The 25,570-nt window shown below is 44.9% G+C and overlaps 1 protein-coding gene across 2 annotated transcripts in view; it reads left to right on the top strand.

Annotated features, from left to right (window-relative positions):
• The window catches only part of ANXA5 (annexin A5), a 393,243-nt gene that overhangs the window by 66,396 nt on the left and 301,277 nt on the right, over window positions 1-25,570 (top strand). For both annotated transcript variants that reach the window (XM_069631165.1, XM_069631166.1), the window contains exon 4: window positions 11,817-11,911. In XM_069631165.1, the coding sequence (XP_069487266.1) occupies window positions 11,817-11,911 (95 nt within the window). The remainder of the gene's footprint in view (window positions 1-11,816; window positions 11,912-25,570) is intronic.

The raw sequence follows: 25,570 nt of genomic DNA on the forward strand, positions 1-25,570 counted from the left end.
TGATTTTACATGTTCCTTACAAACTTTTGGAATGCATAACCTTATCAAATGTTCCTTATTCCAAACCTCCTCTCGCTGCATTCTTACTGAATATTCCCTTTCCCTCAATGTCAAAAAACAATTGACCCTTATAGTTTGTGTCCCATGCGTGGGCTTCCATAGCTCGCAACCAAAAAAATCAAAGCTGGTGACCTTCACTCAGAATCCAAATACATTCTCACTTTGCAACAACATGGCTCAACGCATTCATGAGAACTGGTACTCGCATACACGTGCAGAGCCGCTGTTTCCATCAAACGCTGGAGGTGACTGCCTCAGATGCCAAACTCTAGGGGGCGCCAGTCTGACTCCAATTTTTTAAATACATTGTAACACACACATTAGTCCTTCGCCTGTCCTTTACACACATTATATTGAGGAACACCTCCAAATGTACGGTATAACTTTCGCCACAAACACCACTTTTTTACTTCTTGCTGCCACATCCCATCCCAGCCTCATCAACCCTCACCTTCCGAGACAGTATTTGATAAGTTAAACAAGTGCAATGTTGTGTGTTATGTTTTTGCGGCCATCTCCGCGGACATCAAAACACGGATGAAAGATGGCGGGTGCATCGGAACAATCTGATGCACTATTAGCCAATCGTTAGCTTGTCTGCGGAGCGAACAGGGAAGTATGACCGCGGAGCGGACCTAGATATCACTAATTATTTGAGACCTACTTTTTGATCATTTTTTTAAAAAAGTACTGGACGGATTTTCACCATTTGCAAAAGCATGCTTTCGGAACCAAACCGCTGCTCCTGATGCAAATTTGGTGAAAATCCATCCAGGAGTTTGATCTGTAGCCGTGCGCAAAGTTTTTTATTTTTTGTTTTCCCCATTCAGTCTATGGGAGAAAGACATTTTGGGACCCCCCTAATAACTCTGCTCCCTCTGGACCACCAAACTTTGCAAATAAATTCAGAGTGGGCCATATAGCTCTTTTGCAAAGTTTGGTGAGGTTTCGTCCAGGTGGAGTTATAAGCCGCCCAAAAAGTGCTCTTCCTATGGAAACAGCAACTTAACCATAACTACACAGCCACTAATGTGGCTGTGTAATATACACAAGGATAATTGGACAATCCTTTTAAAAAGCAGCAAATAATATTAACATTAATATAAAAGTTGGGGTTCAGTTCAACAAGAGCATGAAGTAGGTGCGTGTATTCTTATGCTAAATATATTCCAGCACACTGAGTGACGTCATTTGAGGGTCAGTATTAGCATTTATTTGTGATCACCGTTACAATATTGAGTTTCAACGAGTGGAACGTTAAAGTTATATTAGACTGTACTTTGTAAGTAGTAAAACTGTAGATTCTCCCAGGGGGATGTAGGCAGTCTTATCTCAGCAATAATAGTGTTCAACAATTAAAAAGGAACAAGCACTGTCAAAGCCAATAGGTTCAGAAGGGAAGCCTTTGGGGAGCTAGAATAGCCAAAGCCAATGGGCTAGTTCAAAGTTCTGATGCTCTCTAATTAGAAAATGTTTTAGAATAGTCTGTTCTGTAGGAAATCACAGAAGCTAAAGAAGAGCCCCCTTTAACATGCACAAGCTGGGAGGCCAGTGCAGGTGAGTTGCGGTCAACTGAAAAGGGTTTAAAATGCTACTCTCCAAGATGGAAAGCACTACAAATGGCAAAAGGTAGATGTACCCCAAGCCCCACAGTACCTTTGGCTCCAGCTGGATGCCTTCCTCTTGCAGTGTACCAAACCCTTGTTCCTGGTCCTTGGTCATGGATATGAAAGGGAGGAAGCCTGGTGGGCTACTGCGGCAGCACTCGAGACTCTGCAGCAATAGATTCTCCTTGATTCAGCAGCCTTTTGTGGTTTTGGCACCGGTTTCTCGATGCCAATGATGAACGTACAGCTCCAGTTAGAAGTTCCTTCATCCCACAGTCCTGGACTCTGGTAGGGATTTCTTTCTTCTGTAGGGTTCTCTGAATGCCCACAAAGATTTGGTAGGATTCACACTTCCCGAAGACCATGCACTCAGTGATGGTCCGGGGTCCCCGGGCATTGGGATTCTACAGTCTTGGAAAGTCACAGCAAGTCTGGGGGGTGGGGGGTTGCGCCAAAATGAAGCTTGTCTCAGGGCTAGTTGGTCCCACCAGCTCAAGGGAGGAAGTTGTCAGTCGAAAAGAAAACTGGTTCAGCAGAGCTGCAGGGCTTCACCGGACACTTCGTGGTACAGGAGGGTGCTGCTGGCATCTTGTCATGTCTTCGGATGTTGTCCTCCAGTGGTTGACTCTGCCTCTAGTTCCAAAAACCTTGCCTTTGTAAGCAGGTTACCATACATTGACAGCCCTAGGGCTGTCGATCATCCAACCGGGTGGCTGTCCTCTCAGACAGCCAACCGGCCAATCGGAACTGGTTTCACTCAGGCATGCCTAGAGACAAAGGACAAGGAAGTTTCAGGACCCTCACTTCCTGTCTTTCCAGACCCATTGGAGCTTGGGCAGGCTGAAGCCAGTCAAACGCAAAATGCACAAAGGACTCAACCCGATTCAAACACAGTAAAAGCCCAGAAAGAAAAAAAATGGCAAGAGATTGGCCATTTTGGGGAAAATGGTCACTCTTGGGTGCTGTACTGCAGCCGAGAAATTGGCCTGCAGAGACATGGCACAAAGGTAGTAAAAAAGAAACCACTGCCACCAGCCATTCAAGGTAGTTGGTTTAACAGAATGTTACATGAGTGGGCACTGCACAAAAGGTGATGTGTCACCATGCAAAAAGTAGATGCTTATGGAGTTTACCAGACTCCATTAGACACCAAATATCCTAGTCTGAAAAACACATGAGGGAGTGGGGGAAAAAGTCACTAGAGTAAAAATGAAAAGGCCCGGGGTCCAGCAAAAGAGTTGGGGGGGGGGGGGGGGGTGTTCTAAGGTTAAAGGGAATTGGCACAGATAAGAAAATCATCCCTAACGAATTGTCTCTGTGATGTGATTGGAGATCTGGCTTGTGCCAGTCCATGTGTGAATGTCTATGTAGGCGAGGCAATGCATTTCTTAGTGCAGGTGTTTTACCTACGTTGCTGGAGGGTTAGCGATGAAGATGGATGCTGAATCTCTGGGTCCAAGTTTGACCATAACTGGGCCCTGTGTTATTTTGTCCTTGACGCTGGATTTTTCCTTTGGCTATACGGTATAATTCCGGAACTGTTCCTCGTCCTCCCCTTGGTGGTCCTCAATGGCTGAGCTTTGTCCCCATTCTAAGACTATTCATGTGCCTTTCTACCACAGTCTCGTATTGCCCTCATGGACCTAGCACCTCATGGTAAGACTTGTTGTCTACAATGGTGGAGGGGACCCCGTTGCCTTATTTCTGCTCTGTATGTAGGCCATCTACACTGGCGCCACAAACACTAACTGGTCAGAAAACCTATTTGAAAGGGACACCTCAAAAAGGGGGATTGAAATGAAGATGCAGCTTCTTTACTCGGCTGTGATTTACACATTTGTGCAATTGCAGGTAAATTCACTATACGAAATGGCTGTATTCTTTTCACCTTATTGATGGCCATGTCTTTACGGCTTGCCAGAGCGATTAGCTACACAATCCTAGACATTGGGAGAGGCCAACCTGAAGAAGCTCTTCAAAAAAACAAATGGACAATACAGTAATTATTGAATTATTTTCAATGGCAATTTATGTACGGTTCCGTCCTCTTTGCACAACCAACGGCTTCTAAAATCCTCTCAGTAAAGCCTGCCCAAAGCTGCCTTGCATTTGGGAAAGTGGGCGTAGCCATTTAATTTGAGATGGCATATTAAATTAGTCCTTTTTGCCAGCAAAATTTGTAAATGGTAACATTTATTTTCTGCTTTTACATAGGAAGCTCCTGTAGTTTGGACATGCAGGGGTGCATCCCTCTTTCATGAACTATTTATTGCAGCAGTTTCAGACTTTCTTCTATATGAAATGGCAGAAATGTGCTAATAATCGTTACATAAAACAAATACATATGATTTCATAAATGACACTAACATGATCCACTCACAGTAGGCTGTATAGTTGCTCGGAGCGTAACCCATTTCTGCATCATGTAAACCGGGTTTCCCAAAGGATTAACAATTTGCGGCGGTGATGGTAGGTGTGCGTCTATCCTATTGAAACATTTGTCTAAAGGTCTACTTTGGATATACTTCGGTACAGTGATCGGTGTTTGTATATATTCAATGAAAAAACTTTGTTAAAGGGACGTTATGGTTACAAGTAAAATTGAAAACTCCCTGAAATTCGCCAGTTATGGTAAGCTAACCAACCATAACTTTGCGCCACCACCGTGCACTGCTAAGACTAACACCCAGGACATCAAAGATGACATCACAAATGTCATTGATGACCTCACATGTGCATTTACTTTTCATACAAGGGGTTGTGAATGTAAGGTTGGCAAAAAGTATTAGCTCTCCTAATAAATCTGAAAAAAACAAACCATGTTCTTCTGGGAACCACCATTCACAGTTAAAAAATAGAACTAAAAAAAAACTTGGACTCCATCTACTTTATTTTTCTCAGTAAAAGTACATAAACTCAATAAGATTTTTCCAACATTTCCATTTGCATTTTGTGTTATGCTAATGGAAATATTGTGGCGTTCACCCCCCCCCCTATTCCATGGTAGATACCGGCCCAGCAGCCCAAGTTATCAGCCCAAGCAAAGTGACGGTGGATAATGAGGTCTCCGGACCATTTTCCCCCATTCCAGCCCCTGTAATGAGGGATGAAGGCCATTAGCACCCTAAGTTCCCAAACCGGGAACCTGGAGTACCAAAAAGATTCATTTCTACACCGGGATGCCTCCGGTGTCCCGGTGTAGGCAGGAAAATACTTTTCCAAGATGGCCGCCATGGGACGGTGGGGTTCCATACAGGGCCCCTCTTCGCTTTCCATTGCAGCCTGCAGAAGGCGAAGCGAAAACCCTGTGACCACATTACTACGAGCACATTTTTCTTCCCTTTCAAACCTATCCCAATTTCCAACAACTTGACCACAAAGCAGGTCCCAGGTGGACATGGCCGCTTTAACCCCATGTGTTGACCCTCGTGGTCATGGCCAGTAGCCAGATTGTCCAGATCATGACCGTATTCCATGAACTGGACAATCTGGCCACTGCCCATGGCTACCGGCTATACCTCAGTCACCAGAAAGGTGTATCACTATTTTTTTTAACCTACATTAAGACACTGGTTCAAAAATAAAACACGGGCACATTTGCAAAACCATGCTTTCAGATCCTGGCCAATGCTCCTTCCACAAGTTTGCTGGAAATGCACACGTTTTAATTTTTTCAAAATTGTGAAATGTATGCACATACAATCAGCATATAACCTAGCCCCCTCTTGACATCCATATTGATTTTATGAACATTTATATCGATCTAAAATCTTGTTGCAAACTTTTGTGTAGATTTGTCAAATTGCACCACATTTATAAGCCTTTAAAATAATTTGTGACCGCCCTTCTAATTGTACCTTCTCTTGACAGAATCCCACCAAACTTTGTAGACTCCTACAGAATCAGGTCAAGAATATAAGTGCAAAATTTCATGCAGTTTTAATTAAGTGGTGCCAAAGTTAAGTCATCCAAGAACTGCTTTTCACCAACCCTGTAATGCAGAGGTGCCCGTGAACTTCACAGGCCTGTTCGAAAACATCCGAACTGTTTGCGGACTTTCGCGGCTAAAAACACTAATTTGTTTTGCTTCTTGCAGCCATATCCCATCCTCATCACCACTCACCTCCCCAGAGATTAAGTTTGACAAGTGCAATGTTGTGTATTCATGTTTTTACTGCGATGTCCGCGGACACCGGCTGCTGTCTGTGAATCCAAGATGGCAGGCGTTCCCAAAAATCTGACGCACTTAACGCTTTTCACCATCCAATCAGTGTGCATGTCCGATGTCCGCGGACCACACGTTGCTGTTTAAACCAATCGGTATCCTGTCCGCATAGCGAACAGGGAAGTGTGTCCGCGGAGCTGACATAGATATCACAAATTTTTTCTAACTTACATTTTGGTGTTTTAAATAAAAAAAAAGTACTGGACGGATTTACACCAAATTAACAAAAGCAAGCTTTCAGAACCAAGTCGCCGCTCCTGCTGCAAATTTGGTGAAAATCAGTCCATCGGTTTGGGCTGTAGGCGTGAGCAGTTTTTTTTTTTTGGTCTATGGGAGAGACATTTTGGGACCCCCATAACTCTCCCCCCTCTCCCTTGACCAAACCTCACCAAACTTTGCAGAAATAGTATATGGCCCACTTTTATGCAGTCTCGTGAGGATTTGTCCAGGGTGACCGAAGTTCTAAACCGCCTAAAAAGTGCTCTTCCTCTGGGTTTAGCAAATTAACCATAACTACATGGCCGCTACTGCAGGCCATGTAATTACACAGCCATGTTAGTGGCTGTGTAGTTATGGTTACGTTGCTAATCCCATAGGAAGAGCATTTTTTGGGTGGCTTATAACTTCGTTCTCCCTGGACGAATCCTCACCAAACTTTGCAAAAGTATATGGGCTACTTTTTTTTCCTACTATCAAAGTAGGTCTAAAAATTAGTGATATCTGTCTGCTCCGCGGACACACTTGCCTGTTTGCTCCGCGGACAGGACACTGATTGGCTAATCGGCTCGCGTCATGTCCGCGGACATGCGACCTGTTCGCTGATTGGCGCGTGAAGTCCGTTGGATTGTTTCGATGCGCCTGCCATCTTGGATCCGTGTTTTGGTGTTTTGGTGTTTGTGGACATCGAGGTAAAAACAAATTAAAAACATTGCACTTGTCAAACTTAGCAAATAATCACTGCGGAGGTGAGGGGTGATGAGGATGGGATCGGATATGGCTGCAAGAAGCAAAACGCAGGGTTTTTTTTTGTCGCGAAAGTCACATGGTACAGTTGGAGGTGTTCCACAATATGTGCCTGAAGTATAGGCGAAAGAGATTGCATTTTGGCATTCAAGGGATGGAGATGTATAATCATTGACTTGTGGACTTGTAAAGATTGTTGCTTCTGCAGTCTGCAACCCCAACCTTACCTTGTGGTATTACAGAGTAATACTACATTCTTAATGCCTGTTCCTCTATATTTATATTGGTTGGCCAATATTTATTAATATTAAATAGAAGCAATTTCAGGTTATTTTACACTCTTAATTAAAACGCTTGATGTTTATAAATTATTGTGTTGGTGCTATACCTGATGCACGCGGATCAGAATAACAGTTTTCATGGATGCGGTCAGGCAAGTTGTTGCAAAGTAAGAATGTATTTTGATTCTGAGTGAAGGTCACCAGCTTTGAATTTTTGCTTGCGAGTAAGGAAGCCCATGCATCGGACACAGAGTATAACGTTCAATTGTTTTTTGACCTTGAGAGAAAGGGACCATTTCGAAAGGAATTGAATGAAAGGAGTTTTGTAATGAAGATGTGATAAGGTTATGCATTCCAAAAGTACGCTAAGGAACATGTAAAATCAGTTCATGAAGAATCTTTGCTGCGAACGCAGTATGCGTTACAGTCTGAGTTACGCCCAGAGAATGGAAATGTTGAATATGTAAGTTTGATTTTCGACGATTGTATAACCGAACGAGCATTAACTTATTATTTGAACTTTGTTTCTGCATTTATATTGTATTTGTTTGTTCTGTGTGGCATATTGCCAGACATGCCAACTTTCTGAAGCCCCTGAGAGGGAGATTTTAGCACCGAAATCGGGAGAATGCATTTCCTCATAGGAATGCATTGGGGATATTATTTTAGGCGGCATACAGTAAGAAATGGTACTATCGGGAGCCTCCCATATAAATCGGGAGGGTTGGTATGTTACAATGAAGCGCAAGTACAACCTTTGTGTAGTGGTCTTTCTAATGGCATCGAGGTGCATGTAGACCACCACTTGGTTCCCCCAGGTTCAACGCTGACATTTTATTAAAATGTCATGTATGACCATCTCTAATTGTGTACCACTTTCCACGTTGTTTTCTCTGTTCAGATTGTTGCATGTCTGCAAGCGTTAGTTTAAACTGTATGCTGAATTAATAAGTCAATAGATATATTTTAATAAAGATCGGCTACTGAGACAGTTCTATTATGCTTTCGAAACGCTACATAATCTGCGATAGTCCTAGATTCCAGGTGCCAACTGACGGTTTTTTAACCGGCAGCTGAATATATTTGTGAACTCCTGGATCACAGTGACTCTTTTTTGGGACGATCGCCAAGGGCCAATATGCCCTTATGCTGTACTAGCGATTAGGAGCAACATGCATCCTTTGCAGAAGCACTGGAATTCACTGTGGGACCCAATCGCCAATTTTACTGAAAACTAACACCTTGTGTACGCAGAAAAAACGCATGCCTCACGATAAACATTTTGGATCACGAGCGAAGAAACAAATTTGCAATTTGAATATGGCAATAGTCGGATGTTCTGAGTTTATTGTGAAATTAAAGTACTTTACAAATTGTATAGTGTTGTTTTTCTTTTAAAGTACGGTTTAATATTCCGAATTGTGATGTGGTGTGTTGATTTTCGGGTTCTGCGTCATGTAGGTGATCATGGGGGCGTTTGGCTACGCTGATGAACATAATCGAGAAAGGTGGAGAATATCACTGGGTTTGGTGATGTGAGGCTCGGGGGCTGGGGCATATGATTTAGTGACCTTGGGGCAGTTTACCTTAGGCTGATGCAGCAATGGATAAGATTAGCACAAGATGGCCGTGCCCTGCTGCAGAGGAAAAGTGAGTTGAGGTGAATTGGAAATGTTTGCGATAGATCAACATATGTATAAAAATACATGGCCGAACCCATCGGGACAATAATATTGCATTTGTCAAATTTATGAAATAATCTCTGTGGAGGTGAGGGGTGACGAGGATGGGATATTTCTGACCTGATTTTGAATGAGTTTACAAAGTTTGTTGGGATTTTGTGCATAGCTTATGATTATGTGCATTCATTTTACACTTTTGAAAAAATAAAACGTGGGTGGATTTCCAGCACACTTGCGTAAGGCGCATTGGCAAGGATCTAAAAGCATGGCTTTGCAAATGTGGCAGTGTTTTCTTAGTTAAAAAAATAGCGGTGTAGCTTTAGTGACTGAGGGGTAGGCAGTGGCCAGAATGTCCGGGTCATGCTCTGACAATTTGGCTACTGGCCATGACCAGAAGGGAAAAAACATAGGATTAAAGTGGCCATGTCCACGTGGGATTGGCTTTGTGGTAAAGTTATTCGAAATTAGGATACATTTGAAAGGGAAGAAAATGTGCTCGTGGTAATATGGTCATAGGATGTTCTTTTTGCCTTCTGCAAGCTGCCATGGAAAGGGAAGAGGGGTCCTGTATGGAACCCCCGCCTTCCCTTTGCATGGTGGCCATCTTGGAAAATGATTTGCCTTCCTAAACCGGGACTGGCGTCCCGGTGTAAGACGAAAAAATCTTTATTTTTTTGTTTGGTTTTTTAATTTTTTTTTTTTTTTTTTTTTTTTTTTTTTTTTTTTTAGTACCACAGGCTCCCACTTTGGGAACCTAGGCTGCTAATGGCCTTCACCCCCCCACCCCATTTCAGGGGTTGGAATGGGAGGATAATGGTCCAGAGACATCATTATCCACATTCGCTTAGCTTGGGCTGATAACTTGGGCTGCTGGGCTGGTATCCACCGTTCCAGTCCCTGGAACGGAGGATGAACGCCCCAATATTGCCATTAGTATAAGAGAAAATGCAAATGGAAATGTTGGAAAATGTTATTGAGTCTATGTACTTTATTGAGAAATATGAAGTAGATGGGAGTCTTTATTAGCTAAGAACGAAAGGTGGGGAGGGAAATGAGGGAAGAGGCACCAAACACTAATATGGAGGGGCAGGTGGACAGGGGAAAATGTTGCGCGTGGTGTTATTTCTAAGGTAAGGGGCAGTGTTTCTCATGCTCCTTGATTACAGCAGTGGTGGTGTCTCTTGGGGAGGAGGGATGGCCTTAGCTGATGCCATTTTACGATAAATAGCAGTTTTGCTAAAAGTATGTACTGTGTACTAGACTGTTAATGGATGAGTAGGAATAGGTGTTGGAGCTGTGCAAGGGAAATTTTTAAGTTGAAAGCACAGATCTTATCGTGAAGTGCGTACGGGTTCTTGGACACATCGTCATGCCGTGTGCCAGCATATGGTCATGTGGCACTGGCCGGAAGGACTGCAATGAAGTCAGATGTTCGTAGACTTTATGGTTAATTTGCACTACTAAATACCTATGAAATTCAAAAACATTCTTAAAGGGACGTTATGGTTTCAAGTTAAACCTAGAATCCAGCAGTTCCGTGCCACCACCGTGCACTGCTAAGACTAACACCCAGGACATCAAAGATGTCATCACAAATGTCATTGACATCACTGACATCGCATGTCAGGCTCCCCCTTTTTTCCTTTACTGACATATCTAGGCCACATGGTTTTGTTCAGTAACAGTCGAACTAAAAATTGAGAAGGTAATATATTTGTAGACTTAAACTTCAAGTATGTTCTTACAGTAATTCCCTTAGGGTCAAGTCACATCATATGAAACATACATAGGGGAAGACACAGGCTTGAAAGACGGCAATCCGTTCTCTGCATGAACATAATCAGTAGGGTTATAAGCACTTTCTGATAGTTTTTTTTTCTTTTTCCATCTTTTTCCATTACTGTACTTTCCCTGTATATGCTCATATTTCTATATATTGTACTCGCACTACTTTCCTTAGGGTCCAGTCACATCATGTGATACACATAGATAGGGTAAGCAGCAGCTTTGAAACAGAGCAATTATTTCTCTGCATAAAGATAATCAGTTAGGTTATGAACTTTCTGCTACTACTTCTGCTTTTTTGTTTACTTCACTTTCCCTGTATATGTGTTGTCTCTTTGTGTTTTATCTGTAATAATGCAATTAGTTAGTAAGTAGGGTTTATTAGCTATTTATTACATGTTTCACAGTACGCAAAACTCAAGTAAGAAAGCAGTTATCATTTCAGTATTCAACATGGCAAAATTATGAATATTGCACCTCCATCATGTATGCTGCACACAATGCCTATGTTTTCTTAGTATACTTGATAGAACTTCATAATAGAATGCTATTTGAATGCATTGCTTAATTCACTAATTAGCTCATGACCTCTATTCCAATGATCTTTAACACTTTTTTTGTCAACATTATAATAAGAATCCCTTGTAAAGACTTTTCATGAAAGGTAAATGCACATGTGATGTCATCAATGACATTTGTGATGTCATCTTTGATGTTCTGGGTGTTAGACTTTGCAGTGCACGGTGGTGGCGCGAGTTATGGTTGCTTAGCTTACCATAACTGGCGAATTTCAGGAGTTTTTCGGTTTTACTTGAAACCATAGCATCCCTTTAACAATTTTTTTTGTTATTTATATTTTTTTTTTACTGATGTATATGTACATATGTTTGGGGGGCTGCAAAAACTGTTCCTTCACGTACTGTAACAAATGTGGCTTGTTTGCATTTTGTATTAGTTCTGAATCCTTCTGTTACTTTTTAAAATAAAAACGGCTTCCCTCTAGGACTGTAAAAGAAAAAACAAATCCAGTTTTTGAATTTTCATGTTTTCAATCATTGCAGAAAACCTATATGAATAAGTGTAACCACTTGTACAACAGCAAGCTGTGTATTGCATATAGCAATATAGCTTCTTGCTTGGACGTGGCTACTATGCTACATCGTATGGAACACATGTGTGATTTTAATTTGTACACTTGGAAAATGTATTCTAGGGACAGATGAAGACGCCCTCCTGAAGCTTCTAATAGGCCGGAGCAACTATCAGCGGCAGGAGATTGCACTTGCCTATAAAACTGAATATGGAAGGGTGAGAGTAAAACAATATTTTAATCATGTATTGCTGCTTGGTGTGCCTGCGCATCAATTGAAATAGCATGACGGTTCATTTGTTGCAGAATGATTGCAAGCAAAGCACATGGAGTGGAACCTGTTTGTTTTTTCCTTGTATCGCAAAGTGGCCATCAATACTGACGATATCACTACTTGTGACTACACTAAGTAGTCTGACTTAAATGGTCTTAGCGCTGAATGGGTCCACACAAAGAACCCTTAAACGCTAATAATTCAATATAAAAGTTTGAGCACCTAACTGTCCTAGTCCTCACTGAGTTTCTTTCCTTTACAGATGTTTGGCACAACCTTAGGAATGCAGGGGTCTGGCCGGAGACTGGTGGATAGCCCTTTTAGCTGTGAACGAGCTTGCTATTTTTATCTGACAAATTCAGGCCCTCCACCCATCTGTCTGGGTTTTAATACAAACCCAACATATTTACTCCTTAAGGAATTCAAGCATTGTCCCCTACCTGAACCACCCATTCCTCAGAAAAAAAAGAACTGCAACATCAAGTTATTCATGGCCCAATTAATAAATTTAGTATTGAAAGCACCTTCATGACAATCTCCCCACTGCCCCATACATTCCTGTGATGTGTCAAAATGACCATATCCATGATTGTATATTCCTGGAAGAGCCAATCCTCATCCTGGCATCCATCTGAGCCACTGTCTCCTCCAAGGCTCCCTGGTAAAATTCATTATAGGGCAAGCTCTCTCACTTCTCCTGTCACTTAAACAACTCCACCCAAATTCTCTTCCCTGATGCACTGAAGACCTACTAGATCCACCCCAGCTGGAAATCTCCACGATCCAGCTCACATCTGGCTAGTTCTTGCCCCAGAACACCCACCCTTCCGGTAAAGACCAGAGGGGGGGGGGGGTATGCACTTCCACTCTCTATATGGTAGAGGGGATGCACAGACACCTGCCAAGATTCTCTGTTATTGGTACGTGGTCGAGCAATCAAGGCCTAGCTTCTCGGGAGGTGATGCGAGCTAGTTCTTAACTACAGTGTAGTCCCCGAGCACCCACGAAGGAATGTCCACACGCTATCAGTTTAAAACAGTCTTTATATAATTAATATTCAAAGTCATATACACGATAACTCACTTTGTGCTCCGAAAATCAACAATGGTAAATATGTACAATTCTAAAGTGGTACCACTAACGTTACTCGATCTTAGTAAAGTGCATACGGTCAATGTCACACAGATCAAAATAAAGAGGAAACCAGCAGTAGAGAGGAAGGAAAGCAAGATGGTTGAGCAATAGGCAGAATACTGGTAACTACCGTTAAACACAGCTGTGTGGAGATGCGCCGCCCCTTCACCTGGGCACCTATAGAAGAAAGATACAAGCCCAGTCCATATATTGTTCACCCTTAGACTTCTCAATAGTTCTGAAACCCCAAAGTACCTTGGTGTAGCGTTCCGGGTCAGGGAAATCGACAACCCTGCTTGAGTGTCCTCCCTTTCAGACAGGAGTAATGAGTTGTTGAACGTCCGATGGAGAATAGGTCGAGCTACGGCGGTGAAGTGGCCGCGTCGTTCCTAGCGGTGCTCGTTGATGGGGAAGCATAAACGTCCTGCCAGGAAGAGATGTGCGGGGCACCTTGGTGTCGATAGTTCTGGACCGCAAAGAGTTGAAGAACTGTGGCCCAGCAAGGGCATCGAGTCGTCGGCGTGTGGTCTTCGGGTGGCGGGAAACCCACCGGTGAATGCTCCTCGGCGCGTTGATGGTCAGGCCTTCTCCAGCAGAATATGGCGGCGACGATGCGGACGAGAGCATCCTTGGATCAATGAAGTTCTTAAGCAAACTGGTGCACAGCGGCTCCGGTCAGGGACACCGGTCGGCAACTGGTGGACAACAGTCTGGGCGCTTCTCCTTGGAGTTCCGCAGCAGTCCCCGTATCGGGTCTGCAGCCTGTGGAAGGTCTGTCTACCAGGGAGCTTAGGCAAAGATCAGCTGTGCACGATGGTCCCTCGTAGCTCTGGAAGAGGGTGCTTTAGCAGGTCCTCTATGGGTCAGTTCTTGAAGCACAGCAGCTTTCCGATTGCGAAGAGCAACGGCAATTCTTCTCGTCCAGCAGGGGGGCTTCAGGATCAAGCTTCAAGCCAGTTACTCGTCGTAGTGGACTTAAGCTTCTGAGCACGATTCCTAGCAGTGAGGTCCCCAGATATACTGTTGATCTCCAATTCATTCCGCTGGGTCCCACTCAAGCATCCAATCATGACTACGGGCATTCATGCAGGCAGGCAGACAATCAGGCACACAATGTATTCAGGCCATTCACTTCTCTCCAGACACTCGCAACAAGTTATGTGTATTGGGACAAGTACTGAGCCATTCAACACTCCAAGCTGCATTCATAGCAGTTTCGGGCAGGGCTGTCTCAATCATTGTGTCAATCACCAGGTACTAGACAGCCACAACATAGACTGTATATTCATCACACACTCCATTCACCCAGGTCCCACACACAGGCGTACCCACAACATGCAGTCGTTGAGAAGGCTCCAGCCAGTCTCGTCGGCACTTCCCCACACTACCATATACAGAACTTCCACTCAACAGCCAGTCGGCCTGGGGGGGCTGGAAGGGACAGAGGCAGGGCTTCCTGGGACTTCGGGAAGATCAGGGTAACAGGTGATGGAAGGCAAGAGGCCATAGGGGCCATTTTGTCTCAATCAGGAATCTACCGATTCCAATGAAAGGGCCTGTGCATCCCAAAATGGAGGACGCTCGGGGCACCAGTCATTTTAGCACGGAGCTGCCACCAGCCCATACCCTACTCTGTGGGTCACACACAGGTGCCCAAAAACATACACTAGGGGCACAGTGTTGTTGCCCCCCCCCCCCCCACCCGGCCACCCATGGGTGCCATAAGGGTATTCCACGGGTCCGTTCACCAAACCAAAGGGGAGAGAGCTGCACCACCAGGAGTCCCACATGAACTCCTGTGCGGAAAACACGACAGAACACATGATAAAATGCAGTAAAGGACAAGGATATGGAGGCCCTGTCCCTCCAATGCATTTCCAGCATCAACTTCCTATGCAAGATCATTGAGCATCACTTATCTGATTTCATGATACAATATCACTGCTCCGCACATCTGAGATGGGTAGTTGGGCTTCGTCCCAAGATGCAGAACTGACACAGCAACTAGCCTGGTCATCCATACCCTTCACATAATTTGGTTTTCCCTGTCTAATGGCCTTGCTCAACGTCTATGCAGTCTTTGACAGGTATTCACAAGGCCTTTTTGTCATGTCCCCCACCACCTGCATGATCGCGCAATGGTTCACCTCTCGCAGGCAGTCCAGTCGTCCATATGGACACCAGCAGTTCCCAACACTGTTTTGCCAAATTTGCTGCACTGCAAGGTTTAGGTCTATTACCAGTTATTTTCATTCTCTATGTAGAACCTGGGTAACCTCTCCACCTAAACAATCCAGCAAAATGCAGACTCCCCTTCAGGATCAACTCTATGAAAAGCATTTTCAGATTGACACACTGGCTCTCCCTTATGCAAAACCTGAGGTCCATTTCATGACTAAACTCCATTGAATCCTACAATACTAGAACAGATTTCAAGGCGTGGCAGTCCAACCTGGCTGATATTTTGTGAATGGAGTTTGGTTAAGAATCTGACTTTATTTGCTGCTTTTCCCGTACTCTAGGACTTTTCATTCAAGACCCTTGTAATTGACATGGTGGAAGCCTGGAACCAGCTCTGCCCTTCACAAGATCAAGGCATTCCTTTCCGTTTCAAATTTCATAATCTCTACATGCCTTGGTTCTCCAAATCTGGGCTCTAGCATCTGTTCAGGATCTAGCCTTGTCATCTGTCCTCTCCGTCTCACAAACATTTTAAAGACCTCAACCCAGTCTTTTGTACCATGGTCCCCATCCCCCACAACCAACATGCCTGCATTGTCCTAAAAGGCATTCTGCATCGCCAGTGACCACTAACACTCCCCAGCCAAAGTGCCCGATTTAAAAACAATCTTTGATCGAGTGGGTGCTTGGGAAGGCCTGGGTGTCAGGAATACTGGGTGCTTAGCTGGGGCAAGGTGGGTAAGAGCTTGGCAGGCCTGGCATGGAGTACACACAAACATCCCTAGTTTGGTACATTTCCCCTAGTTAGCTCTGCAGGGCCTGTATCCTGTTTATTTTATACACATTTCGTCGGCCACTTCCTGTTGCCAGAAGGGAAGTGTGTGGGAACTCATCGTGTCCCAAGTTTCTCCAGCGCTTCGTGTTGCTTTCTATATGCTGTATGGCAACACACTCACCGCGCTCCTGTTCAAGCCCACGTGCTTTCAGCTCCTGAGTTGGTCCAGCTCCGGATTCATCGTCGCGGCACTCCCTTGGAGCATCCTGCAGCTCCGGTCTGATTCCCCCTGGGCAAGGAAAAAAAGGCAAGTTAGTTAAAGCTCTCAAGATTCGGCAACGCTGCGCGTACTCACCTGGCAGCAATCTTCGTTCCGGCTCGAGGCACAAGCCTCTCCAGCTCCTGCAAGGAAAAAAGACATCACCAGCGCTTGCAAATCTACAACGCCGTGCATACTCGCCAGGCTTCCAGTCATCATCCTGGCTCGCAGCGCGAGCGTTCACCAGCTCCTGCAAGGAAAAGAGGCTCAAGTAGCACTTGCAAAACTCAACTACGCTGCACATACTTACCAAAGGTACCTTCTCCTATTGCCCACACTTCTGGCAGCATCTGAAATACAGAAAAAAAACTTCTGCGCAGATTGCAAGACACACTTACCTGAGTCGTTTGGGTTTCGTCTGCTAGTGTAACTGGCATTCAAGCTACTCGCACACGCTGTGGATTCGGAACAGCGTGGCACGTTGAACTTTGGCATCCACAGACATTGGCCAGTATAACTCTGAAAAGGGACGCGCCCCTGCAAGAGCAGGATGGCGAGTTCATCCATCTAAAGGCAAAGGTGAGCTGCAAACAGGGAAGCAACCACATCACTTCACAGGGGGGAAAGGGAGGGAGTCCAGAGGTCCAGTTATCCCAGACCTTAGTGTATTATCTCTTAATTTTACAGACACGCTTTCCAGACCGGCTTGGGGGGGGGGGGGGTGTTAGCATTCAGGAGCGGGAGATAAATACCATCGCTCCCGCAGAGACACAGGAGTGTGACACTGGGTGCGGGGGTGGGGGGTGGAGTAAAATACATTGGAAGCCCAGGTTCCTTCAATAATAGTAATTGTGAAAAAATAAAAAAACCAGCATGAACACTGGAACACCCTACTAAAATATACCAGGTTGGTGTGTACTTGTTGTGGAGATTTTTCACTTTAATGCCAAATCGCTGCCATCTGTGAGACCCCAACACTTTATTTTTGCTGGACTCCTTTTTTCTATTGGGAGCCATTTTCCTCTGATTCATACTTTTTGCTCTGACTCTGGGAACCCTTGTTTATCCTGCTTTACTTTATTTTTATGGAGTCTTGCTTTCCTCCATACTTTTTAAAGGAATCTGTAATTTAATTTTGCAGCACACACCCTTTGCGCAGTGTTGCAGAGAGCCCTTTGGGCTTTCCTTTTTATATTTTTATTTTCCTTGAACTACTGCTCTCAAGGTTGGAAGGGTACTTTTTATCCTTAGCTTTTATCCCTTTGTGAGATCAGCACACGCCACCCTATGTGGAGTGTTTATGGATACCTAGTGTCCCCTCTATAATTGCTCCTGTAACATTTGTTATAGTGACAAGCATACACTTATGGCTGGTGGCAGTGGGTGTGTTCTACCGACCTTGGTGTGATTTTCGACCACAGGCTGTTTCCACAGCTGCGATAACGCTCAAAGGGTCACCATTACCCCAATATGGTGGCAGCTTTCTATCGCCATTTATTGTGTGATTGTCCTTTCTTGGTACTTCTTCTGCTATCCTGGGTGGGGGAGGTCCTGGTTTCAGTTTTGTATTCGGCGGGTATCATTTGTGCATGAGAACCCAGTTCCCGCTGGGGGGGCTGGCTATCCTGATTGGACAACTCTCAAAAGGAGTTGTGCCTTCACTGAACTGGGAAAGATGTTCTACCAGATTAAAGCACTACTGTGGCTTAACTGCGATTCTGGACCGGTTAACGGTTTCACAAGTGCATCAGAATAACTGAGCACTTAACACAGCACTGCACTCTGACTACACAAGGCAAACCAGTTACGGTGGATCATTTATTGTGATTATTCCATTTTGAATGCATGTCCTACACCCATGGGGTGCCGCAACACTAGACTGACTATGTCAAGACCCCAGCTGCAATGCCCCATGCCCCTTCATTTGCCGTCACCTACTCCAGCTGCAGACTACACAATTTAAAAAGAAACCGAGGGCAAATACGTTTGCCCACATCCTGATGCTTAAGCGATCCACAAACACTCAGCGAAAGAAGTTCAGAAGTTCTCAATGTTCATGTTGGCCAAAAACAAGACCATGTAATGTAGTCCCCAGCATTCAACTTGTTCGAAAGGATCCCATGGATGTTATCAGTATAGGAACAGAATGCCAGTATACACTCCCCATGATTCTACAGGGCACACTCTAGATTTTCTGATCTCCTCAGATCTTCCCCTTGTTAGGTAAAACTTGTATGCAGTACCCTTTGGGTGCACTACACACAACTCTGACTACAGGAATAGGAAACTCAACCTTTGGTATAAGCCTGTATTACACAGTTTTGGTAGCGTGTTGAGCAGCCAGGCTTATCTCAAGAGGGTTCATTGCGAGCTGTAGGAGTTATGCAGAGATTCACTGTGAAAAGTGTCGCTGACTATTTGTTAGGTCTCCGAAGGGGAATGATGCACATGATGACAGAAGCTTCAGATAACTTGAAAGCAGGTCAGGCTCTGGTGAAGCATTGGCACGACCAGAAGGCCAACATGGTTCAGTTTACTGAAGACCAGATGGTGCTAGTTATGGTACATACAAGGCAGAGGGCCTTGCAGGACAAATCGATTGGACCCCTCAAGGTTGTGGGAAAACTTGGAGAGGTCAAACATTTGGACTTGGACAATCCTAAGGAGGCCCCCCAGGGTCTTTCACACCAACCTCCTAAAGGCCTATGTCTCTAGACCAGAACTGGGAGCTTTGCTTCTAGCCTCTGCTCAAGCGGAGGAGGAGAGTGAGCCTCTACCTGACCTCCTCAGGGGACAACCTTTAGATGGGAAGATAGGAGTTGGTCTCTCTTCTGATGTGATACTGGAACAACAGAGTGCAAAGTGTTTTCACTATCCCCAGGATTGACCCCTTGTGGTCAGCATGGGATCCGCACTGGTGACTGTTTACCTGCTGAAAGCAGAGGTTACAGAATGTCAGACCATGTAAGAACCCACATAAAGGAAGAGGTCAACAAGATGCTTGATCTCGGGGTAATGGAGCCATCTACAAGTCCATGTTCTAGGCCAGTTGTGCTAGTACTAACAGCAGGATCCAATGAGTTGAGATTCTGTGTGGACTATAGAGCACTTAATGCAGTCACCACGACTGATGCCCATCCTCTAGCTAGGACAAATCAGCTGGTGGAAAAACTTGGCTCAGCCAAGTACCTTAGTACATTGACCTAACCTCCAGTACATTGACCTATTGGCAAACAGCTCTGACAGACCATGCCAAGGTGAAAACTGCATTTGCAATGCCAGGGGGCCGCTACCAGTTTAAGGTTATGCCTTTTGGACTAAATGCACCGGATACATTCCAAATGATGGTGAACCATGTTCAGAATGGGATGGAGGACTTATGCATGGCATTCTTGGATGACATTGAAGTGTTCAGCCCTACTTGGAAGGAACCTATTGACCACTTGGGATATGTATTGCAGGCTCTTGATCGGGCCAATCTGGCCATAAAGGCAAGCAAGTAAATGCCAGATTGGACAGAGTAAAGTGGTCTACCTTGGACATGAGGTAGGAGCAGGTGAAATAAGGCCATTGCTTAGCAAAGTACAAGACTGGGCCACCAATACTACCCAGGTGAGGGCCTTTTTAGGTCTCACAGGATGCTATATGAACTTCATTGACCACTATGGGTCCATAGCCTCTCCATTGAATGTGGTGATCTCACCCAAATTCCCCAAGAAGGGCAGGTGGAATGAGGAGTGGTCGAAGGCATTTGAAGGACTTAAAACTGGAGCTTGACAAAGGGCTTTAAGAGCTCCTGACTACAACCAATCCTTTATTGTACAGACGGATGTTTTGCCTACAGGTATAGGTGCAGTTCTGAGTTGGCTGGATGAGAAAGGCAGGGAACACCCATTCTGCTGAATGTTTTGCCATTGTGTGGTCTTTGAAGAAGTTTAGACCATACTTGTATGGATCTACTCTTGTGATTCAAACAGACCACCAACCCTTGAGATGGTTAATGCAGATGAGGGGGGGGGGGGTGAAATCCTAAATTAAGATGATCAAACAGCCTACAGGGGTTTGATTTTACCATTGAACACAGGTCAAGTGTAATCACCAAAATGCTGATGGGCTCTCCCGAAAGTATGACCGACTGGAGAAAGGAGATTCATCCATGTGTGGATTACATCCTCCTGTCCTTTAGTCTGGGGGGGAAAGTGTTCAGGAGAATTCTCAGAAATGTGCTAATTCCCTCCACCTTAGGGACCACTAGCAACTTTGCTGGATTTTTGAGGACTTTATTTTTAATTTGGAGAGAGTGAATGTGCCTTGGGGGTTACCTAGTATCCCCTTTGTCTAGCTTCTCATGTGACATTTTTTGTTACCCTTTTGTCACTGAATGGCTGGTGGCAGTGGTTTCATTTTAGTTACCGTGGTGTGCCTTTACCGCGGGCTGCAGTAAAGCACCCAAGGGTGCAATTTTTGTCAAAATGGCCCCAGTCTTTCGTCATTTCTTTGTGGAAAGGCCCTTTACTGTGTGCGCCAAACCAGGTTTGGTCCCATTGTTCGCTTTGTCTTTGGCGGGATTCACAAGTGAAGCCCGCCTCTGGCTCTAGGGTGTCTGGGGTAGGCAGGAAGTGAGGGAGGTGCCCGAAACCCCCTGAACTCGGTCTCCTAGGAGACCCAAATGCACTCTGTTGTGATTGGCTGGCTGACTGTCTGGCAAGGACAACCACCCTGCTGGGTGACTGACAGCTAGGCTGTAATGAATGGGAGAGAACTGAATAAAAGGCGAGGCTTTAGGCTTGGAAGGCAGAGTTGACCACTGGATGACGGAGCTGAAGAAGAACTTGAAAGTACTGTAAAGTCTTAGTGAACTTTCCTAAACAGCTTGTTGCCCATTTGATTCTTCTTTCTTCAAAGACATCTAAAAACATTGTACAAAAAATGTCCACTTGCCTGCAAAGAAGGACCTCCGCTCAGATAGACTTTTGCCTATTGTCTTTGGCTTCGCCTTTTTCACTGAATGACTCTTCTTGGAAGTCCTTACCTGCTTAAGAATATTTGTGGTCTCTTGTATGTTATAAATAACCTTTTCCCTTTACCAAATTAAACCGTATTCTAAATGCCAATATTGCCAAGATATTAATGTCGTGAGCACCATAGCTATTGAAGTCACCTGAGGGTGTAGGTTGTGTCTGTGGGCCATCCCAAAAGGGTTTTTACTGATTTAGAAACTAAGACTGTACAGTAATGAAGTGTATTTGTGTTACTTTTTATATTGCTCCCTTCTGAAGAAGGCTTATTCTAACTGAATGGTAAAAAAATTGTTTATGCAAGAAACCTTGTGTGTAAGAGTTTATTTGAATACGTCACTTTGAATCTCTGACTCCCCTACAGCTCACATTGACCCCTCTTAAGATAAGCCTGGCTGCTCAACACACTGCCAAAACTGTGTAGTACAAGCTTACACCAAAGATTGGGTTTCCTATACCTGTTTGTTGTGCACCCAAAGGGTACTGCATACAAACCTTGCCTAACATGCCCCAACTTCCAGTGCTATGCTGATGACACTCGGCTCGTTTTTCAGGCTACCTTCAGCCACCACTTCTCCTTCTCATCTCTGTCTGTCCGCATTCCAGGAGTTGTGTACCGCCAATGATCTCTGCCTTAATGCCTGTAAGACTGAGATTCTCCTCATCGGCACACCTGCTCCCTCCTTTCCGGTCACTCTCTGGCTGGTCTCTTGGCCCTCTTCCTTCTCCCACCTGTAAGGCTAAAACCTTGGTCATCTTTGACTCTACACTCTCCTTCTCTCCTCACATCTCTAAGAAGTCACACTACCAGCTGCACCTCCTCAGAGGTATTCTTCCTTTCCTCTCCTAGCCCCAGAAGCTCACTGTCTCCAGAACTCTGGTTCTCTCTAGGTTGGACTATTGCAACAGCCGCCTTCTAAATCGGCCTGCTTCTACTCTCTGCCCTCGGCAACTCGTCCAGAACAGGACTGCGAGACTTGTCCTTGGCCTCAATCCAGGGATCGTATCTCTCAGGACTGAAATCTCTGCACTGGCTCCCAAAGGCTGCGAGGATTAAGTTCAAAACCCTCTGCATTGTCCACAAGGCCTACTGGGGCCATGGGGCTCGATACCTTCAACTCTCTCTTCCTAAATATCGTCCTTCTCAAGCTCTTTGCTCATCCGCCTCCAACTCCTCAGGGTCAGTCGCTTCTCCAAGCAACGAGTTGGTGGTAGATCTTTCTTCGTCTGGGGCCTCCCTTTGGAACAGCCTCCCTCCCTCCATGGAACTTGCGGAGAATCCTCTCTGGTTCTGGAAGCACCTCAAAACCTTTCTTTTTGCTTCTGCTTTTTCTCCTCCTATCTCCTGGCTGACACTGCACTGGTTACCTGGCCAACCTCTGATCTCGGGCCCAGGTCACCTCCCCCACCAGTCGTACACCTGCACTACCTTCCTGGAAACCCCCGCACTTAGGGACTGTTTCTGTACTCCTACAGGCCCACTTCCAGCACTTGACACCTTGCCACCAGCTGGCTGTACTTTTAATTATTATTTATTCCTTTATTCTATGTTCTGCAGTTACCCCCGCCCCCCCCTCCCCATGCACTTGCGCAATCTGAATGCTGGCCTAGTAGGATCGTTTTCTGTCTTCCCTCTGTACCCCCTCCCTTGCCTCGTTGCGCCTTGAAACACTTGTGTATAGACGCGTTATAAATGCCAGATCATAAATAGCAATTCAGACCAAATAAAGCAAACCATCAGCTCCATTGAGGATGGGACCATAATCCTGCTGTGGCACAGAGCAGACTGTGGAGAATGATCAACGATTCAGTCTCTTCACAGGCAGAATGGTGGTTACAGGCAGAATAAATTGGTTGGAACACATCCATTGCTTGCTACTCCACTATCCTCTGCTTTTGGGTGTTAAAGGGCCTACCTGCCACCATACGAACATATCACAATCTTCTAATCCACATGTTTATTGCAGAGGTAATGTCAGCTGCATCACCCTACATCTAGTGGTGAAATGGTGGAGCAAATTTAATGTAATACAAAGGTGGTGCACGTGATGGGACATGGTAATGCACTGGAGACTCCCTATTGAAAATCCAAAATATGGATACGCTCAATAGAGGAGGAAGCACTAAGAACGGTGAATAATGGTGGCCGTCAAACCCAGGCATCTTCCTGAAGGAGTGGTTGGACTGCAGCAGGAGGGACCAGGAAACAAACTTAATCTGCTAGTGGAGAGTAATGCGGGACTGGAAGGAGGAACACCTACCATGCCCACCGTGTCCCACGTTCAACCCCCCCCCCCCCTCTTTGCCGTCCGCTCTCCTCCCTCCCCCTTTCCCCAGACTTGCTTGAGTGGGTTATGGTGTTGGCTCAGTATCACTTGATGTGCAACATGACCAAGTGGAGAATGAGAACTATTGGTAGCCTGGGATGTATGGTAATGTACAGGAAATAGTACAGGGTTTAAGGCTGTATGAGCGAAGATGCAACCAATCCAGTCATGTTCACTGCACTCCAGCACATAGTAATTCCCAGCAAGGCATGCTCGTAGCTGGCCATGGATATTCTAGGTTTTTAGCTCATTGTTTACACCCCTAAATAAGTGGAATGGGGTGTCGTGTTGGTGGAGGGGGTAGTTTAATATCGAAGTGTCAATGTTTCTTGGCCTCCATTTCTGTGAAGGAATTCTCAAAGGAATTCATACTAGACAATTTGTTTTCATTTGTATCTAAAATAATCAAGGGTTCATAGATCACTATCTGAGCAGAGTTCTGTACCATCTCTGAAAACCGGCAGAAAAAGATTTGTGATGGTGGGCATACAACTAGTGTTGGCATGTTCCCTCAAATGGAAGGATGCACTCCACAAATATCGTGATGGGCTTGGACCGCACTGGGATAGAACTGTTTTATTCTGATAGAGTTCAGGAGTCTGTCAGCTTAATCAACCTGCTTTGCCTAGTTAATGGATTGGGCCTTAAAGGTCAATATGAAGGGGGTCCTGGATGGAGTTAAGAACATGCAAAAGTCATGGGGTAGTGCCTGGGTATTGAGCCAAAATGTGCGAAGGAGCATATTCAAAAGTAGGCTTCCAGAGAAGTTATCGCCACTTTGGCGAACAGTGACTGCTTGTCCTGCGGCACCATAAAGAAAACGGAAGGCTTGATAATCTGCATGGAGTACGTTTGAATTCCAGCAAAGATGTCTTGGAAGGTTTCACTGGTGGGTTCTGTGGTAACACTTAGTGATTGGGCCAGCGTTCAAGGGGCATCTGCATACCAAACACAACCAAAGACCTGATTTCTTGTAATAATAGTAGCCTCCCATTCTACTCCTCCCATCTTGATCCCTCCTTTTTCTAAGGGAGCAGACGTTTGATGTATGTGTTAGGGAAGCTATCCTAAAGTCCATTTGTGGTAAGACTTTATAAAACTTTCCCTTGCTATCTGTGCTAACCAAAGGTTTTGTAGAATGGCAGAGCAGCCAGTCTTATCTTATGAGGGAGATGTGAGCTGTAGGTAAGCTTCTGTGTTTGCGACTGGAAGGACGCATGTCGTTGACAGCAAATGGTGATCGTCGCTGGACCTCGCCTTCCTCCATCCTGTTAAGTGTCCTGGAGAGGTATGCATAGTTGGATTCTGCATTTCTTCACTGACGGGGATTGCATCTTGCAGTTTGTTAGAGAGAATGCTCAGAAATGTGCCAATTCCCTTCTAGCATAGACCGCCAGCTCTTTTGCTGGACTATAAGACTTTACATTTTTATCCTGGAGAGAGTGCAACCTTTTCCCCACTCTCATGTATTTGTCTTTGATTTGAACACTAAAGGCATCATCTTTTTACATTGACACACAGCACCTTCAGTGCAGTGGCACATTGAATCCGATTTCCCAAAGGTTTAAATAACTTCTCTTGGTTAAACTACTGTTTCCCAGAGCAGTAAATTGAAATGGAATTCACTTACCTTTGATAACTTTGTAGACCCAGCACACACTGTTTTACATAGACTTATCATCCACATACCTTGATTTGGTTTTGCTGAACATCTCGGAGCTCCCTTTTCATAACTAGGGTGGCGTCCTAAAATCTCTCCACACAGCGTGATTCTAGAAATCCATGTTAACAGACACCAAAACGGGCAAGCATGAAGTGGAGGTACTCACAAAATAAAGCCTAAAGGCACTTTCTTATCGATAGTAAAAAAAGAATGCGGAACAAAAACAATGGGCTTCTGTAGTCCAAA

Source organism: Ambystoma mexicanum, chromosome 6q (assembly GCF_040938575.1).
Source record: "Ambystoma mexicanum isolate Mex_15411 chromosome 6q, UKY_AmexF1_1, whole genome shotgun sequence".
In the NCBI taxonomy this organism is placed as follows: Eukaryota; Metazoa; Chordata; class Amphibia; order Caudata; family Ambystomatidae; genus Ambystoma; species Ambystoma mexicanum.